The sequence below is a fragment of the Terrapene carolina genome, unplaced genomic scaffold, assembly GCF_002925995.2.
Source record: "Terrapene carolina triunguis isolate 2854851 unplaced genomic scaffold, T_m_triunguis-2.0 Scaffold189, whole genome shotgun sequence".
Classification (NCBI taxonomy): domain Eukaryota; kingdom Metazoa; phylum Chordata; order Testudines; family Emydidae; genus Terrapene; species Terrapene triunguis.
In genome coordinates, this window is record NW_020664540.1 from 15,143,731 (window position 1) to 15,163,639 (window position 19,909).

General features: G+C 46.3%; 1 protein-coding gene across 1 annotated transcript in view; it reads left to right on the forward strand.

Moving 5' to 3' along the window:
- NIN (ninein) overlaps nucleotides 1–19,909 on the forward strand; it is a 103,595-nt gene that overhangs the window by 23,042 nt on the left and 60,644 nt on the right. The window contains exon 4 of the mRNA XM_026654192.2: nucleotides 15,468–15,637. Coding sequence (XP_026509977.1) covers nucleotides 15,468–15,637 — 170 coding nt within the window. The remainder of the gene's footprint in view (nucleotides 1–15,467; nucleotides 15,638–19,909) is intronic.

Sequence of the window (19,909 nt, forward strand, 5' to 3'; positions counted from 1 at the left end):
GCCATTTCTCACCATGGTCTAGATGCCTGGACAGGCATGAGGACTTCTGGAATCCCTGCGTCTCAGAACTCAGCAAGAAATGTTGGGCTGGAAGGGACTGTGAGGTCATCTAGCCCTGCCCACTATGCTAAGGCAGGACCAAGTCTACCTAGACCATCCCTGACAGGTGTTTGTCTAACCTCTTCTTAGAAACCTCCACTGATGGGGATACCACAACCTCCCTTAGTAACCCCTTGTGTTGTATATGCCCCAGTGTTTTAGGAGCCTCACAGAAACAAGTACAGACAAACTGATGAATCCGTAGCTGTTCAATTAAGATGGGCCTTCCAAACTCCTGAACTTTGGAGAAATGCTGACATTGGTTTTGGGTGATGGTGTGATAACCAGCCCTCACTGGGTGAAAAGAGATCTGCACGGCTGTGTACCGCTGTCCTCTCCTTTTAGTGAAGGCGGGTGAGACGGTAAAATTACTCCATTTAATAAGTTAGGGAGAAAGCTGATGGTCGTATGGTTTAGGCGCTGGACTGGGACTTGGGAGATGTGGATCAAAGTCTCTTAATGTCTCTGTGGTTCAGTTTCCCAGTTGTGGAATGGGGATGATACTTCCTGTTCCTTCTCACTTCTGTCTCTTCTATTTAGCTCGTGAGCTTTTCAGGGCAGGGACTGGGTCTTGTTACCTGCCACAGTGGGGCTCTGATCTTAGTTTCAGCCTCTACAGGCTACTTTAATATTGACACTGATAATTTGAAATTTTTTTAACTGAATAGAACAACCTAGCTAATTTCACATTGCAAATAGAGGCACTTCAAGTCTTTGCCCCCGCCCCCCACCACAAAAAGCAAGCCAGTTCCTTGCGTCATTTGAGTGATCATTAAGGGTACGTCCAGACTACCCGCCGTATCGGCGGGTAGCGATCAATTTATCGGGGATCGATATATTGCGTCTCAGAGACGCGATATATCGATCCCCGAACGCGCTCCCCGTCAACTCCGGAACTCCACCGGAGTGAGTGTCGGTAGCGGAGTTGACGGGAGAGCCGCGGCCGTTGATCCTGCGCCGTGAGGACGGGAGGTAAGTTGGAATAAGATACAGCGACTTCAGCTACGGTATTCCCATAGCTGAAGTTGCGTATCTTACATCGACTCCCCCCCCCCCCCCCCCAGTGTAGACCAGGCAAAAGATGGGGTGGGGGAGGGAGGGAGGGATGGATGGAGAATATAGCCAGCACTATGCATGTTGGTGGAGAGCATGAAGATGGTGCACTTACATGGGACGCCAGCATGTAATGACTCTATATCCTGTCTACTCCCTGGTGTCCTTCAACAGGCGTTGTGTAACTTCAGTGTGATGAATGCTAGGTTCATTGTCTAGTTCTTCACAGGAGCCTGAAAGGAAGTGACCAGGTGTGCCCAGAAAAGCTGAGATGAATTTTTAAATGAACAACAAAAATTGTCACGCTCTATAGTCTGAGCTGGTTCTGCTGCTGCCTTCTGCGAGAAATTATATCATGAGGATTAGGCCCATGACCTCGGCTTGCTGGATGATTATTCCGCGTGGTCTGATTGCAGCAGGAAAGGTCAAGTGTGCAAACCCAGATTGCAGCTCCATGTGGTGGTTTTGTAGCTGTGCACATCGCTGGGGCAGAGAAACGGATCTCTGCACCACACAGGAGTTTTGCTAGTTGTAATGTCTGAGTAATTAATCTAGCGAACACAAGAAAGGAATCCCAACAGTGCAGGCTTGGCTTAATGCTTTCTGAAGAAAACCTGTTCTATGTAACAAGCTGTAATATGCTGTTTAATTCTTAAGGTCTCAGCCTTAAATGACACTTTTTGAGTGACAGAAATATGACTAGCTTTCAGTTTGTGTCCTCTTAGTTTGAAGGAAGGCGTCTCTTATTGCTACTAGCTCTGAGTATAACAATCCGCTTGCCAGGGCAGCGGTCATTGCTAGCTAAGTTCTGGTGGGAGTTAGGTATCTCCCATACGTTAATGCAGTAGTTTGAATCCCTTGCGTTTTCCTTGTGAAAGATGTAAAAAATGTGTGGGGAGCCCTGTTAGTTTCCTAGCATTGCTGTGGCACAGGGACTTGCAAACCCACACCTCTTTGGGCAATTTCTTTCCCTGAGATTCAGTTGCTACAAGTTCATTGTGGCACAGAAGACGTGGGACCAACAGACAGCTGCTGGGTGACTTGCTTCCTAGGCTGTGGTACAGGTGGCAGTTTCAGTCCTGGAATGGAAAATGCACTCTTAATTTTTCCTTAACTCCTAGCGGCTGGCTAAAGCAGCATCACAGGCCTGGTGAAGACTTATTCCTCCTTTCCTGTAAAGCTAGTGCCCCAGTCTAGTGGCGGGTGGGAGGGAGATGAGGTGGAAAATGGTAACTGGCAATAGAAGATGGAAAAATCGGGGATCCCACTCGGTGAGCTGGGAAGTTTGGACCCTCTGGGGAAGAACCAGCAGACTGTGAGAGAAGACACCTATCCCTGTGTAAGGGGGTATTAGTTCCCTAGTAAACTTAAACATCTGCCCATTTCGAGGTTAAGCTTGTTTGCAGAGATTTTTGTAAGGGATAATGGAGATATCCCATCCCATCCCATCCCATCTCCTAGAACTGGAAGGGACCTTGAAAGGTCATAGAGTCCAGCCCCCTGCCTTCACTAGCAGGACCAAGTACTGATTTTGGCCCCAGATCCCCAAGTGGCCCCCTCAAGGATTCAACTCACAACCCTGGGTTTAGCAGGCCAATGCTCAAACCACTGAGCTATCCCTCCCCCCCATTGTTAACGCACAACATCAACAATGAGAGAGGCCAGGATCGAGATTCTAAAGGCTGAAAGACACGGGGAGAAATCCAGAGCAGCCATCTTTGGGAGCTGTGGGAGTGCTGGGGCCCTGCCACTCTCCAGGGAATTCTGTCTGAAACTGAAGCAAACATGAGGGGTCCAGGCTGCTACTGCATCTCCAGTTACTAAGTTTGACAACTCAGGCCCCGGATGACCAATTTATTGACATAGAGGCCAAGTTAGTGGGACAGAGTGCTGACAGAACATTTGAGACGGGACTTGAGAGCTGAAGTCTCTCTGTCGCCTTCATTAAAGCAAATAACATGCTAAACAGACTGAAGATATTGGGGAAACAAATTGGACTTAAAGCCCTCAGAATAATTGGTCTTCCTGAGGGAAAACATCTGGACTGCTTTTCCAGGAGCTGAGCGTTCCAAAAATATGGCATTGAAACATAGCTGAAGGTCCAGTATGCCCTGAAATCTCGCATAGAGCAAAAGAAATGCTGAGCATGCTACAGGAAGAAAAATCCTATTTAATGCAGCAGATGTCCAAGATACAAGTATGACAACAGCAGGAAATGCAAAGAATATATGCCAGTTTTTTAAAAAACCATAGAGCGTTCTGTTCTATCCAGTTCTAAGAGTGACTTGAGAGAATTCCTTTCTATAAGGAAAGTGTCTGTTTGAACCATCTCTGTTTTTCTCACCCAAGCTCCAGGTCAGTCATTTGGCACAAAGATTTCTGGACAAGCTAAGTAAAAGCCCTCAGAAATGAAGCTCATTGGGGCTGACAATACAGAGATGTAATGCTTCAGACCTCTCACTGCCTTTGGGTCTGTTAACCATTCCTCTCCTGGTTCTCCTTTCTTTGTTTCAGCCTGTCATTTCAAGCTCTTGGCTAAGTAGGAAATGGATTATGGACCAGTGCTAGGTTTATATGTTCTTCATCCTCCCCAGAAAGTTGCGTGGCTGAGAGGAACTTACTATTGTCAATGTCCAGCCCTTTCTAGGATTAGTCGGGCAATCTGAGGAATGCTAAACATAATCTGGGGAACCCTCCTAGCTGTCTATCATAGAGTAAGATCTAAATGGTGGTTTATTTTTATTTTTTTTTCAGAGGCACTGAGCACCTGCAGCTCCCCCTTGACTTCAGCTGGAGTTCTGGTGCTGAACAACTGAAAATTGGGCCTTTAGAATCTGTGGTTAGGATCTCCCTTTGTTATGTCACATCTGTATGTAAATCATGTAATCCTTTCCCTTCTGTGCTTCTGAGCAGGGGACAGCAGGAAATCCAGGAAATAAGAGATGGCTTAACAAGGGGATAACTTTAAGTCCAGTAAAAATGCTGGATTCTTCTCCTAGATCTTAAATTTCTGATCGCCCTCTCTTATCTAGAGGGATCGATAGTGAAGTGAAATTTTATACAAATGCAGAGAATTGTGTGGTTTTTGTCAAACAAACACCCCCCCACACACACACACCAAAAAACAAAACCTTCCAAAGAACTGAGTGGAAAGCTGTTCTTGGCAGATGTATTAGTACAGTGAATGTGGAGAATCCCATGCCTGATGGCAAGGCACCATGCAACAAAAATTGTAACTTTTCCCTTGAAACATTGGTCTAGAAGCTGACGGGTTTTCATCTCATTCTCTGAGCTCTTGAAATTGTTTAAAGGGATGCTGCCAAAGGTGGCAGATCTTGAAACTGTACCAACAAGCTCTATGGTTCACATCATTTCATGATGCAAATCAACCAGTCCCCTCTGTGAGCCGGGGGGCGGGGAGGATAGCTGGTCTCTTTTAAGGGGATGAGGTTATTTGTTTAATTCCCTTCCAGCTCATCGGCATGGAGCTGGCATGTAGAGCACCGCAGACCATGCCCGTGCATGGCGATGAACCAAGACTAATTTGGTGCTCTGTGTTCAGTAGTGAATCATCCAACGAAGATGCTCAGGAACTTATTTTTTCAAAATAATGGTTCTAGGAAGGGCTGAATTTTGGGTTATCCCAATGAAAACGGTAACCAAACCGAAGCAGTAGGGGCATGAACTCCAATAGAAGAGGGTAACTGGGGCCTGGCAAGCCCACCCCACTTGTGAGCTCACCTGTGGGAAGGTGAAGGAAATCTTATACAACATTCCAGTCGCTTCTAACAAATCTTGTTGGGGAAAGGTACCTAAAGAAGACAAATGACTCGGTAAGTCCAAACAAAAAGGCCGACTGATGCAACTCAGACTGGTGAGACCACGTCTGGTGAACACTGATTTCCAGTCCCACACTTCTTGGACTAAAATTGGAGTGTTGGAGATTAGGCCTGACGGATGAGCAGGATAGTGTGAGGATAGGCTATTCTTCCTATCGCCCCTTTTTGTGGCCCTTAAAAAGGGTAGGGGGTGGGGAACTGACCGAGGGATTCCCAGACAGGCGGGGAGGGCCGGCCAGCCTTCACTTCACTCCAGAGACTCTGTTCTGTGTGAGCCTCAAGGACCATCATATCACTGAAAGAGCCAGGCCTCCGGGCACCAGTGGGAATACCTGACCATCGCTGCTGCTCCAGTGAGGACCCACCCTGATACACGCAAGAGCCTGCTGTTTACTGCCCTCTCATGTGTTGCTTTCCATTATCTTCCTCCTGTTCTACTTCTCTTGGCTTTTCACCTGATCCCAAAGCCAGCTGTACCACATGGCAAGAACACAAGATGAGAGAGTCCGTCCTTCTCTGCCCAGCATGAGAGAGACCCATAAAGGAGAGGCATCAGCCAGGTCACGTCCCAGACTGGGGAAGTGAGCCAGAGTTCAGAGCAACAGCTGTCGCGGTCAACCTGCCAGTCCATAGCATCCATCTATGACTGACTAGCTGCCTTCTATGCTGAGAACATCAACAAAAGCTGTATTCCCCCAACCCCCCTCATCCCACACTTTTACTATCCTGTCTCTTCTCCCTCTTGTGTTGGTCTTGTCAAAGGCAGGGAAAAGGACTCCTTTATAACTCAGGGTTAATTCTGAAGCTCAGTTCTTTCTTCCCCAGCAGGAAGGAGTGCTTGAGAAAATGAGACGGACATCCTCCCCCTGAAAAAGGAATTCTGTTTGTGATAGTTATGTATAAACACTCACTTCCAATTCCAGAATAACTTTTTTCCTTGTGTAACTTGATCAATAAACTCCCAAACTTCGGCGTGAATTTTCTAGTGCATCTGCCATGGTACTAAGCAGGCCAAGGTCTCTGTACTGGAAACCCTGAACCGCACTTACTTGTGTTAACATGACCCTGTCACTGTACAACCTTGAACTCTCTGGGCCCGTGTAGGCCATCGCAATTGACACAACATAATTAGAGTAATATTTGTCATCTGGATTTTGAATGTCATGAAATCCAAAGGCTTATGTGTCAGCTAGGGAGTCCAATAGGCCTGGAAGGAATGTATATTTAATGCATTTTGACAAGCTGGCAAACTGTAGAGGTGTTCACTTTTTCTTAAAATTTAGAGCAAAATTCCTCTCTCTAATGCTGTTGGTATCAAATTTTCAGCAAGTAACATAATTTCAGCACTGTCAGCCCCAAGCTTTCAAAAATCACCAATCACGCCCCCCAGAAATAATGAGATTTAAAAAAAAAAATGCATAGGTTTTCAGGCTGTGATTCTTCCTCATGTATGCTGCACTTTGTTCTTTTGTGAAAGCCTCTGTCCATGTGCCTGGTAAGCCAACGCTGCTCTACATGAGGGCGTAATTCAAATTGGGGGGGGTGGGATTGGTTCAGAAATGGGCTTCAGGGAACTTCATTCTCGAACTCGAAGCTGGTCTCTGCTCAGGAGGGAATGACTCACTCCAGTTGACGCATAAAGCATAGCCTAGCGCAACAGCTGTTGCGTGCAGAGGAGGAATCAAGCTTGTGGTTGTGGGAACGCTTGTGGGCTCATACTGAGCTTCCAGTTTGGCAGGCAGCAAAGGAGCAGTCAGCCCGTCTCGGTATTTTCCTTGAGAAACCTGCACGACAATGTTAGAAGTAGGGAGGCCAGAAGAATCCAGCCTGTTGCCGTGACCCATGTCGGCTTCCTGGTTATTGATTTCTGCTTCTGCTAGAAGATAACCCAGGGGATGAGGAAGAGATGTTTGGGGAGCGCTCCCAGCCTTTGGGACAGGATTTTGTGCAGGTTTTTTCTCTTGGAGAAGAGGGTGGGGGTCAAGGAAGCTAAACCAGTTGATCTTGAGTAACAGAGGGAGCACTTGGTCCGGACACTTGGGTTGAAGCCCGTGGGTGAGTTTGCCGATTTGGAGACCCGCTGGCGGTAGTGGGAGGGGGTTGAGTTTCCCCAGGAAAGGCAGGTAGTAAGACGGCCTGTGTGCTCGCTGGAATCATGGAATTAGTGATGCTGCGGGGCTGTGTGTGTGTTTCACTGGGGAGGGGCAGGAGTGGCAGCAGGGGGCTTTTGCCTTGAAGAGTGCCCTGCATGCGCAAAGCCGAGGATGAGACGGCTGTTCTCTAATGGGCTCCTGCCGCGCCAGCGAGCTCCCTTTGATCCAGCAGGAATCTCACGTAACGAAACTCCAAGGGCTTCGTTCTGATGTGCTTGACTGTCTCGTCAGTGGCTTTCGTTCAGACGCAGCCATTCTCCCGTCGGTGGGTTCTGCCTTACAGGGCACGGAGTGTCCTGGGTTCCTGCTGACTTCAGAGAAGTGACAGCGCTGGATCAGAGCTCTCTCGGGTAACGATGCGTTCAAAGGGGACGTGCCAGACGGCAATGTCAGAAGAGAAAGGAACAAGAATGGCCTCTTGCTGCATAAGCGCTTCCTGCAGAGGGAGCTGGCTGCGGACTTGGCCCAGTGGATGGGTTTGTGGGCGTGGGTGAGGTTGCAGCTCTCTTGCTTCACAGCAGCAGCCAGTCTGGTGAAATGTGCACTTTGGGGGGTTCTCCTCTCGGACGTGGTGGCGTTCCTGGGAAGGACGTTGGATTGTGAATCGGCTGGAAGCACATCTCTCAGGGAAGAGACCTACTCTGCTCCATTAGTAAGCAGATGTAAAGCCTGGGGGTAGCCAGACATCCAAGTAAGCAGCTCCACCTGCTCTGTTGAAAGTAGGGGAGGGCTCCCCATACTTCCCCTTCCTCCGTGGCTGATGCGGGGAGCGCTCCCTGTCCTGTTTGCAGTCTGTGTTTAACCCCTGGGGGTAGCGGCTGATGTTGCAAGGAAAAACTCAGCTGGCTTCTGAACCGGAGCAACAGCATCTCAGACTAAGTGCACCAGTTGCCATCCAGAATTCCCACCTGGCTTGGAAGTGGCTGGTTGTCCAACCCTCTGGCCTGAAGAAGTGCTGCATTAACTCCTGCCTAGAAAACAGGAGGGAGGATGTTGGCTGTGGAAGAGACCGAGAAAAAGGCGGAGAGTGGAGAGTTAAAGGATCCTAGGAGTCCACTCTGTCAGCCGACGTTCCGCCACGGAGCAAGTGATTGTGGTTGAGAGATTTCAGCCACCTCAAAAGAGTGGTGTGTGTGTGTGTGTGTGTGTGTGTGTGTGTGTAAATAAATTTCTGGCAGAAAAACAGTAGCTGTGCTTCATATACATTTGGACTCTTAAAACTGCCTTTGCCCTGGGTGTTCTGACTTATGGCTCATTGCAGGATGGGAGCCCATGAGCACTGATCCATAATAACTTCAGTGGTTGTCGGTTAACATGGAGTCACTTATTGTCTCATCTTTAACCAAGTAGAATGCACCTGTTTCTCCATATAGAATTGGAGGGAAAATTGGTTCATGGATAATAAAGCAGATTTAAAAAAAAAAAATCTAAAATCAGTCGTGTGTAAAATTAATCAGGCTTTTTTCTGTAGCAGCAAATAAGAAGTAGGGTTTTGTGTTTTAGAAGCCTGGTTAGGAGTGGATTATCAGGATGGAGTTAAAGATTAAAAGAATGCTCTAAACAAATTGAAGACCAGCTTACTGCAGTACTCACATGCAGTTGGCTGCTGCGTTCGCTCATGATACACAAATATTGGAGAGAACAGAACTGATCACCTAATGCTGCCCCCCAAAAGGCATATTGGGAATAACTTACAAGCACTGTGAATGTTCCTAGCCATCGTGGGACTCTCTCTGCTGGACATGTATGGTCTGTTCCAGTTCCCTGGCTTTGCTTGTGCCCCAGTTCTGCAAGCTGATTCACATGGGAAACTTTCTGCAGTCGGGCGCCATCCATGTGGGCCTGAGAGTGCCCATGCAATCAGTTTTCACAACGGGGCCTTCAGACAGGCGATGATTCATTTATAGGAGGGACCTTGCGCCTCCTAGAAAAGGGGTCTTGTGTCTTTAAAACTCCAGCAGCTTCTGCTCTGCCAGACAAACGGCTCCAGCAGGCCTCAGTAGCTTGCTGTTTTGTGGCTGCACATTGCTAAGACTGAAGTGTGAAATAGGGCCTAAGAGGAGTTTAGACGATGCCTGGTATCTCTGGGGATTAGGATTTACTAGATTCTATCTCTCTAATGTGATTTGTACGGTGGTAGGCTGGCTGACTTTGTTTGCAGTGACTAGGAGTATTTGGTCTCTTTTTAAAGAATCTTGAGCAGTAAAGAAATTAATTTCCTCTTGAAATGACTGGCTTTCAGGGTAGTGGCATCCCTCATTTTAAACCCCTTTTGTGTGGTAGCTGGCTTTTGATGCTTGGGTTAGGAAAGCGAAGTCTGTCCTTAATAATAGGGGAACATTTGCCGCAAGGATTGGAAGGACTGATTCAATCTCATCTCTTCTCCTTACTCCAAGGGTCTGAGACTAGAGCGTAGTTTTGAAATACTCTATTTGGTTCCAGGAGGTAGAAAATAAAGATTGACGCTTGAACCATGGAGGCATTTACTCACCGAAACAGATAAGCAGGAGATGTGGTGGATTCTCCATCACTTGTAGTTTTTACGTCAACAGTGGATGTCTCACTTTAAACTATGTTATTTCAATTCCAAGCTATTGGGCTAAATGCTAAAGATTCCACACAGTGATGCCTGCCTGCGTTATACTGCAGGGCTGACTAGATGATCATAATGGTCCCTTCTGGACTTAATCTAGGCATGTGCTACCATAAAGATCAGTCTGCCTGTCAAGTTTTATCCGATAATTAATTGCAAGCTAAGAGTAGAAGGTTAGGCACTAGGTAAGATTTTTTTTCCAAAGTGAGTTAGGCACCTAAATCTCATTGGAAGTCAGTGCATCCCCCACCAACCCTCATTTGGTCTTCATTCAGCTTCTTGGCAAGATGATAGCCCGAGGTTCTGTGGAAAGCAATGACTTGACCTATCTCCTGTTCACACCCTGGAATACCAGAGGTCAGGAAGAGCTTTTAATACGTTCGGTCTTTCCAAAAACACCTAAGAGTACACATGCTAACAAACTTCTTTTAATACCCTGTACCTAAATACCATCTAGCTTTCCTTTACCTAGCCGCTCCTTTACGTCTACATCGTGCTCAGCCTCGTGTACCTTCATTAGCATATCACATTGGTTTGAAAGTTTCTCTGCCATTTTCTTGTGTGCAACACACAACATGGGCCCAAGCGATCTGTCCTGGCTGTAGTAGTGTTCATAACTTAAGCTGAAACTAAGATACATACGTCAGCTCGGTTAAAAAACCGCACCAAAACATGCTGTGCTCTGGATGTGTTGGTCACTTTCTTCAGCACTTTGCCAGCAAATGTATATTTCCTCAATATGAATTTGAATTACATAAATATTGCTATACTAAAAATAGCTCCTGCTCCAGCTGCTGTAATTTGAATGCTTATAATTCTGAAATGACGAACAGTTGCAACTGGATAGTTGTTTGTAGAACTACTTTTTATGCCCTCCTCTGAGAAATAATGCCTTGGGGGGTGGGGTGAAACTTGAGGACTTTCACAGTGTTCCTTGAGGACTTTCGCAGTAGCTGGGGAGGCTTCCTGTTTGCAAGATAACTCTATTCTTGGCTAAATAACTGTACCCTGGAACCACCGTGACTTTTAGGACTTCCTAACCATGAAGCACCTTTATGTTGGGTCTGTTTTCTGTTGGTTTTTGTTGTTGTTGTGTTTTTTTTAATATTGAAGTGTTCTCACACCTGCATGCTAAGATGGGACTGCCCATCTGTCTGTGGATAGCCACAACAAACATGGCCACCTCAGCTTCTGATCCCACCCAGTTCAACCTTGGTCTCCTCCCACTTGGAGGTAGACAGTGCCCACACCACCACTAAAGATCCATACATGGTGCTCAGAACAGCTGGGCAGATGTTGCGGCTCGGGCTGGAGTTTGAGCTCTGCAGCCTCGGGAGCGGGGTGGCCTTCAGAGGCCAAGCCGCAGTGTCTACACTGCTGTTTTTAGTGCTGTAGCACAAGTCCTGGAGGGCTGAGTCTGTAGCCCTGGGCTCTGAGACCTGCACTCTACGGTGTAGAAATAACGGTGCACCAGTGATTATGCAAATCAGAAGCCTAAGACAGTTGGAGTGCCGGGAATCCTGTAAATGAGAAATGTACAGTTATGGGTCAGTACTTTTTCCAGCATTCCCTGGGTTTTGATTGGCTGAGACAATTCCACTTCAGGATAATGAAATGCAGGGAAGGAAGGGGGGGTATTGCGAAATCACCTCACAACAATAAGGCTTTGTTCTAAGCCGTGTGCTGCACCAGCAGTGCAGTTAAGGTGCACAGATCATGGTGTATCGTCTCTCACTCATTCCTTACTGCTTAGGAATCGGAAATCAGGCTAGAAAGAAGCATTGGTCTGTCCCTGCCCTTAAGTAAAGTTTGCGGAACATCCTTTTCCCTCGCAGTCTGGAGATAGAAAAGTCCAGTCCCCTTAGACTCATTGGCCAGCTGGGTTTAGGCATAATACATGTTAGAAAGTCAGGCCTTTCCATTCCAAGCACAATCTCACCGTCCTTTTCACAAATAGCACAAGTGTCCAGTTCTATTTTCAGAGGTGGTTCTTCTGTGTCTTCAAAAGCCTTTTGTTTGCTAACAGGAGTTGTGCAAAGCATTTAGAAAAACCAAAACAGACGCTGGATTCTGCTGGGATTTAAGGAGTCGGGGAGTAGATCTAGCAATAGCTGCATTGTTACCAAGCTGTTTCTCACCTTCCCTGAAACCTTTCTAGATACAGGCCTCCCTAAAGATGTGTTTCTGCCTTTGAGAAATAAGACTGCACCATGGCAAGAGCATTTTCGGTGGGGGCTGTGGAGGGGGGCAGGAGAAAATAAATGGGCTAGTAAGCAGCCCCAAATGTTAGCATTTCCGAGAAAGCTGTGGGGTAGAGATTGCTCGGTGTTAGTCCAGCTTTAATAGCAGTGATAAGGTTTGCTTTTGTTCTCTGGGCTCTTAATCAGTCTATCTGCGCCCTTCATCACACAACTTTCATGTGCGAGCTCCCAGCTGCAGCAAATCTTGTTCAAACGTGCGCACAGATTTTGTTCCCCAGAGCTGCAATATATATGGATGGCGTGTAAGTCTGGAAAAATCAAAGCGTTCCCAGGCCTGTGTATTTTATAATTCATTGCATAGCTAACTTGCAGAATATTTTCCCTCTAACAAGCTTGAAGATGGCATCCATATCTAAAGGAATACTATCCAAGATGACACGGGGGGAGGAGGGGTGTTATAAAGCCCCTATAACTTTCTTAGAGCCCTATGTGGGTTTTTTTTTCCTCCCCCCCAATAATTGAATGGCTTTTCTGGCCTTTATTGCTGTTGCAGTCTTGTATTTATTTTGTACCAGAGCTCTCTCCAAATAAAATTTTAAAAAGCTACTGCCTTCACCGCTGCCTCAGTGCATTACAAGTGGCCAAAAAGCCTTGTGGGACTTTTAAATACAAAAGTTAACAAACAGAGCAAAACGAAGCATTCCCTTAATTGAATCCCTGGTTAATTTAATCCTCCATTTAATTTGACCAAATTCCAGACATTGAATGACTTATGCTAAAAATAGCACAACTTCCCTCTTTTCAACGGTGCTGGGAAATTCACTGCCAAGTCTAGAAGGTTCCCATAAGGGAAGCTTGAAATTTTGGTCGTGAGAAGAGCTAAGAGACTCACCTCCCCAAAATTACAGACAACTAAAAGGGGTTGCAGTTGACATTAGCTCTATAATGCACCATGCAAGCTATGACGTGAACCCTGCTTGTCATGTAGATAAGATTGGTTGCTTATTTCAATCAAAACATCAGTGCCTTCTGGGGATGGCCCACTCCTCAAGTGCTCATTTCCCCCCACTTGCGGGGTTGCTTTCAGACTTTTAGATTAAAAGTACCGCATCCATTGAAAGCAAAGGGAGGGTTGCACAGGTCCTGAGGGTGGGACTCTGAAGAGCATGGAGCAGTGCATGTGTAACAGAGTACGTAATTAGGCATGCAGTAATCTTCATTACTGGTGATGGGCAAGAAGGAAATGGCTTGTCATCACTTTCACATCCCAGGCTGAGTTTGGAAGGCTGACGTTGAAACCTATCTACTTGCAAACTGAGCGAATTCGGTCTGGAAGTCAGTGAGGGACAGTAAACAGAGCTCAAGACGATGTCATTTTGTAGTATCACTTTTCAGAGTACAGCCAGTTCTGTCTGATGGTGTATTAAGACCGTTACTGGTAACAAGCTGGTGATGTCTGATATGGTGGAGGAATGGGAACTGCTCGCAGGAGGTGGCACAAAACCCAACGTTACACTGTGATCAAAAACGGAGTCTTTTAGATCTCCTGGTGGTTTTGTTCTACAGGAGCAATTCTTGAGACTCAACTGGAGTATTAGTTGGCTGCTCCATCACAGAGCCGTGAGCATGGGCGCGTACCTGGAGCGGTTCACCACTTCCCCCGACACCTGCCCTTTCTGCAGCTAGAGGGAAACCCTGGAGCACGTTTACTTCGAGTGCACCAGTTGCAGCCCCTTTTTCGGCTCCTCCAGAAACTCTTCCTTAAGTTCTGGCTGCACGTTTCCCTGCATCCCCTTATTTACACATACCCCATCCATGACCCCACTAAGTTGTGAGATCTCCACGTCCACCTCCTCCTGGTGCTGACCAAGATGGCCATCAACCATACCAGGAGGAGCACGCTGGAGGGGGTGTGAGGTGCTCTGTGACTGTGGGGCCTATTTCCGATCCCTCTTGAAATCGCATCTTCAGGCAGAGTTTCTCTAGGCCATGTCCACTGGCTCCCTGGACGCCTTTGAGGAGAAGTGGGCGCTGTCTGGGATATTCTGCTCAGTGTCCTCCTCTGGATCCTAGATTTTGGACCTGTGACCCTCACTCCTGTCCCTGTTTGTTTCATTAGTTGTCCACTGTAATCATTTAACATCTGGGTCTGGTGGCTCCTCTCCTTAGGCTAAGGCAGTAGTTCCCAAACTGGGGTTTGTGAACCCCTGGGGGTTCATGAAATGTTACAGGGGGTTCTCGGGAAAAAATTCCCTAATGGCAGAAAGAGCTGTCCCTGGGGACCCCGGGCAGCCCGGGGCCAGCAGCCCGGAGCCCCTGGACTTCCAAGAGCTAAGCAGATCAAAGGAAGCATATCTATCACACTGAGAAGATTTAAACTTCAAGAGTCCTTATAAGAAATGGAAAAGGGGGTGGATATTTTTTGCTGTTTTTAAAATTAAATAGGCAGCTAGTATTGTTTTTAAAATGATTATGAAGAACAAGTTTAAGCTTTGTTGTAACGTGCGTTGTTTGCCTGGACTCCTCAAGACCTCAATGCTTGTGTAGGAGGAACTTAAATACCTTCATTCTTTCACATCTGATACTCCTTGATGAAACATAGGAGCCTTGTCTTATAACAGGCTTATTCAAGTGATACAAGCTACGAAAGTGCGATCTTGCCGTTTTCATAATGTAATAAAAATACTGTAATGATAAATAATAATTAATAATAAATAGCGTGTAATAAACATGTCATAAAACAAATTTTATATTTCCAAGATCACTGCTTTTATAATTTATACTCCAGTAAAGGAGAAAATCCCTGGAAATATTCATTTTTAGGAGGGAGTTCGCGAGACTTAACATTTTAGTGAAAGGGGTTCACAGGTTATTAAAGTTTGGGAAACACTGGGCTAAGGGGAGGGCCCTTTAGGTGTGGACGGGCCCATCCCCAGTGATTCAATAGGTGTGGTCTTGCAGCCTGGTTTTCAGAGTGAGAGCAGTCAATGTAGATTGATAAATGGACTGTAATGTATGGCTTGGAACAAAAGCCATAATCTTCAGTACCAACTGCATAGCTGGCATTTGTTGGCACCTCTAGGGCTCTCTACTTTTTGCAATGCTTATTCAGGGTCTTTTTCTAAATTGCTGTTTAGCATTTGCATCTTTGGGGCGTTTTTGGTTTGGTTTTAGTTGCCTCTGCTCTCCAGGTGAGAGAACCCCGTACAAAAACAGCGTTCTCAAAACCACTCTCCAAGCTGCTGAGGAAATCTGCCTGCAGAATTAGGGCTGCGAAGTGAGGCATTCTTTGGAGACCTTCTAGAGCATGTGCAAATATTCATGGGAATGGGCACCACCTAGAGATGTCCCAGACTCAGTATTATGGACAATATAATTACAAGAGGAGCTGCTCTTTGAATTGCCACATGTATGAAGGAATAGCTTGTTCTTTATAGTTGTACGACGATGCATCTTGCTGGGACTAAATGCTGACTGCTTCTTCGGGAATGATGCTGCCAATGCTCTATCTTTGTTTTTAATTCAATAGATTCTTCACCTGAAGCCCAGCCCAAATACATCAAAGGTGGGAAACGCTATGGCAGGCGGTCTCTGCCGGAGTTTCAGGAATCCGTGGAAGAGTTTGCCGAGGTGACTGTGATTGAGCCTCTCAATGAAGCAGCCCGGAGTTCACACATCGCTTCCAATGACTGCGATGAGGTAAAGTGCCCGGAAAGTGACTATCCACGGGACCTACGTCGCATTGATGGGATGTGTGAGGGGGAAAAGGGAGGTTTTGGACATGACCCTGGCCGCCTTCTGACTCCCTTCCTTTTAAGGGTACAGAGTTCAGTTTCTTACTGTTGTATTGGTTTCACTGCTCTCCTGCCAGAACTAAATGTTTAAACTCCATCAGGGACAGAGTGTTCGAGCCATGGGGTGCCATCTGAGCTTGTGTATGTGAACATCAGGTATAGATGAACGCTCATTGACTCAGTATTTAAATCCAGCTACTTGTCTTTTGATTTCTGTTCCTCCCACCCCTCTTACGCTGGCACAAATTTAAATCTGTGCAAAAATGTGCTGACGTAGACAATACAAGGCAGAGCAATGTCTAGCATTAGGGAAGAAAGGGGACATCATAAACAGTTAAATGCGCTTCTCATAGCATGCTTTTTAAGGTTCCCTTTTGGGGAAAAAGACCTCTTCGCGGCATCTTTATGAGCATTTGGTTCTTATTTTAATGCTGAGTTAATATGTTGATTCACTAGTGAGCAGGTGAAAAGTCCAGTGACGCTGGAGAAATCCAACTGGATTAGCATCAATGCCTGCAATGCAGATGTTTGCCAACGATTTTAGCCCCATTGTGTACGTCAGTCCCTACAGCGCTGTGTGCTCCCAGAGCAAGTTAGTGTTCTGCTACCGGGAGTGTTTTGTGATCAGGCTTCTCCTTAAGTGTTGCTTTTTCCACAGTGCCCAAATTGTATTCTCACCCTCTCTCCTGCCAAGGTTGTGGTCAGCTGTAATGAATGCTCCTTACCGTCCACCCGCCTCTCTGCCCTAGTCCATCCTTCCTCTTCATGAAGAACTTTTGAATAGAACTGACCACTCGCAGGCCACACTGCAAGCACTATAGGCGACTTGAGCTTGCTCGGTGTAATAGGAAGGATTGCTTCCAGTCACACACACTCCAAAGAGCTGTATGGCCCATTCTGCAGATTTGCGGAGGAGCCCAGCTCTTGCACGAGCTCTGGAGCAGTCTGTCAGGATCCCAACAAGGACAGTCAGGGCCATGGGTCAGAGCAGGGCCACACCTGAGGCTGGGAGAAGCAGAGAAGTTGGTAGTCGGGTTCCAGGGTCGATACCAAGGTTCAGTGTCCGAGTCAGGTTTCAGGGTCTGAGTCAGGAAGCAAAGTCCAAATCCAGCTGAGTGCAAAGCCAGGAATTCAGGAGTAAGGAGCAGGAACGGTAGTGGCAGCTAGAGAAGATCCATGCTGTTGCCTAGGTTTATAAAGGGCAGGCAGCCAATCAAGAGCCATTAGGCTGCTGTCTGTCAAACCCCGAAGGCAGAACTTCCTATGGTCAGCGTCCACAACGGGTCATGGGAAGTGGAGCATGAGCTGGCTACAGCTGCCGTTGGGAGATGTCAGCTGCCTGGTAGCTCTGCAGGCCTGGGTTCTAGACCTGAGGGGTGTTACACTATCAGAAGATGCTAGGATAGGCCTGGGATTTCAGAAAACCATCTAGGCTCCTTGGGCCCAGGAGGTATGCTACCACATGGCTGGTGCTACCAGCTGCACCCAGCTCTCCATGTGTACGCACAGACACTGTAATCCACTGTCAAAGAAAAGCTTTGCTCTGGAGCCTCAGCTGAATAATATGGCTGTGACCTACCTGCCCAATTCAAGCATTGTTCCTTTAACCCCAACACCGCAGGATAAGATTGCAAACTTTATGCTGCCCAAGCAGCTGAAATATAAGGTCCATTCAGAAATATAATCGTAATAACTAGGTCTTATATAAGTGCTTTTCATCCATCGATCTCAGTGCTTTACAAGGGAGGTCACAAACAGGTCCCTTTTCTATTTTTCGTGAAGAGAAATGGTTTCTCAAGTTGTCTTATTTGGGCTTCAGTTGAGTAAAGTCTGGGAGTAGCTGGGATCAAAGCTTTGTTGAATCTATAGCTTCCCACAGCATAGTTCTTTCCAAACTTCCCTCCCTTGCTGTACCCTGCACATCGGCCGGGGAGAATGTGGTACAAGGCCAGATTGTGCATAATAGTTGATCAAAGTGGGCAGCAGGGCAGAGCTAATTTGAACTGAATGTAGCATCTCCGGAGTCCTTGTCATAATTATACGTTGTTTGGAAATAGGCTATTGTGTGTGTAGCATAATTTAGGTTTAAAAGGATTAGATTTTTACTGGTAAATGTCAGTGAATGTTGATTTCACCGTACACACAAAAAACGTTGACAATATTTCCATAGATGATCAAAACTAACAGGCGAAGTAAGAAAAATGTGGCTTGGGAATTTATCAAAATCCATTGATTTAGTCTTGAATTAGGCTTGTTACAAATGGATTATAGAATGAATAGTAAACACGGGTCTGATTTATTGAAGGATATCTACTTTGTATATTTTGACATGTGATGTTGACAGTTTGTGTTCAGTTTTTTTTTTTAAAGCTTTAATTTTTTAAATCTCTGCATCTACTGTCATTAAATAATTGTCTGAAACCACTATAATTTCCTGCAGCTGTGAAGATTTAAATCGATAAAAATCTGAAAAAATACTTCAAAATTAAACATTGATATTATCGGTAAGAATTATATTAAAAAAATATAATCATCTGCCAACCCTAAACCGAATACAGAGCCTGGGGCTGAGGCTTACAGTGCAAAACTGTCACTTCAAACTGGGGCCAAGCATTAAAAACCATGTCCGACTGCAGAATTATTGCCTCCTGGATGCCACTCTCTTTACTCTGGGAGAAAATATTGCTCCGTATTAAGTGTTCTTTGTAAATAAGATGCAGCTTCACTTAGTCTCCGGTCTGAACGTATACGTTTGGCCTGCAGATAATAGTGTAACTCCCGAAGTAAACTGGGGAGCTGTCCAGTCCTACCCAAGATCATGTCTGACGGTGCCACCACTGGACCAGCCTTGTAAGGGGTCTCCTACTCAAAATCCAGAAGAATACGTGATTGTATCTGGTTGATGTAGCATGTTAATAACTGTTCTACACATTAGATCATGCTGACTAAATACCAGAATACCTCCCTCTGGCCTCTTTGTGCTCCTGAATAAAGTAAGGGCCAGTAATTAAGCTATGGCTATAACTCTGGCTTCATGTCTAACGAAGTGTGTTGTGAGCAGAAGAGACACGTCTTCTGCCGTCAGTTCAGTTCATCCGTGAAAACTCCGTAGCAACTACAGTACTAGCTAATATAGACGATGAATAACTGGGCTAGCTGTCTGACGCTAGAGTATTAATCCATGTCTTGTGGTACAAACCGAGATTAAGGAAATCTGGCCTTCTTACTCTGCTCCTTTGCAGTGGCGTTTTACAGAACTGCCATAACTGGAGCATGGCGAGTCTTTGCTTGCAGAAGACTTTGTTCCTTCATTGTATGCATTTGTTAGATAATACAACAGGGATTTTCCTGGCATTCCCATCCTCTTATCGTCTCTGTTTGTGCTTGGTGATTTCCATTGCACTGCCATAATCTGCAACACCTAAATGACATATGCTTTGAGAAGAGACACTTCATAAATATTCTTGAGGTTCTGAAAGCTGCTTTCCCCTCCCAGCCCCTGCATCTCCAGTTGTCAGCCTGGGAATGTTCTGTTCCAGAGATGCATGATTGTATCAAGCTTTATTTATAGTAGATCTAGTCATGTGCTCACCTAAAGATCTCAACTCCTGTTTTGCTTGTGTTCTGTAAGATCAGGGCATAGAATCATAGAGTTGGAAGGGACCTCAGGAGGTCATCTAGTCCAACCCCCTGCTCAGAGCAGGACCAATCCCCAACTATTTTTTTTTGCCCCAGATCCCTAAATGACCCCCTGTAAGGATTGAACTCACATCCCTGGGTTTAGCAGGCCAATGCTCAAACCACTGAGCTATCCCTGCCCCTCCACCATGGTACTGCTGGTTGAAACTTGTGCATCTCATCGTGTGAGCACTGAGACTCTTCCTCCTTCCATCACCCCAGGCCACAGAATGTGCAAGGGAGGAGAAATAGTGTAACCTTGGTAGGGTGTATTAGCATATGGCCACAACAGCACGTCGCTGATGCTGGATCCCTGCCACTGTGCTGTGTGTTTGCCAAATACTGTCAATCCGATAGTGACTGTTCAGTAGCACTCAGTGGAAATTGTCCAGTGAGGGAGAAGAAACATTCAGTTTTGTTTCCCTTCCCCCGGGTTTGCTTATGATGCCTCCTTGGAGGGCTGTGACTGACTGCTGAGGGGCACCAGCCGCACTGCACT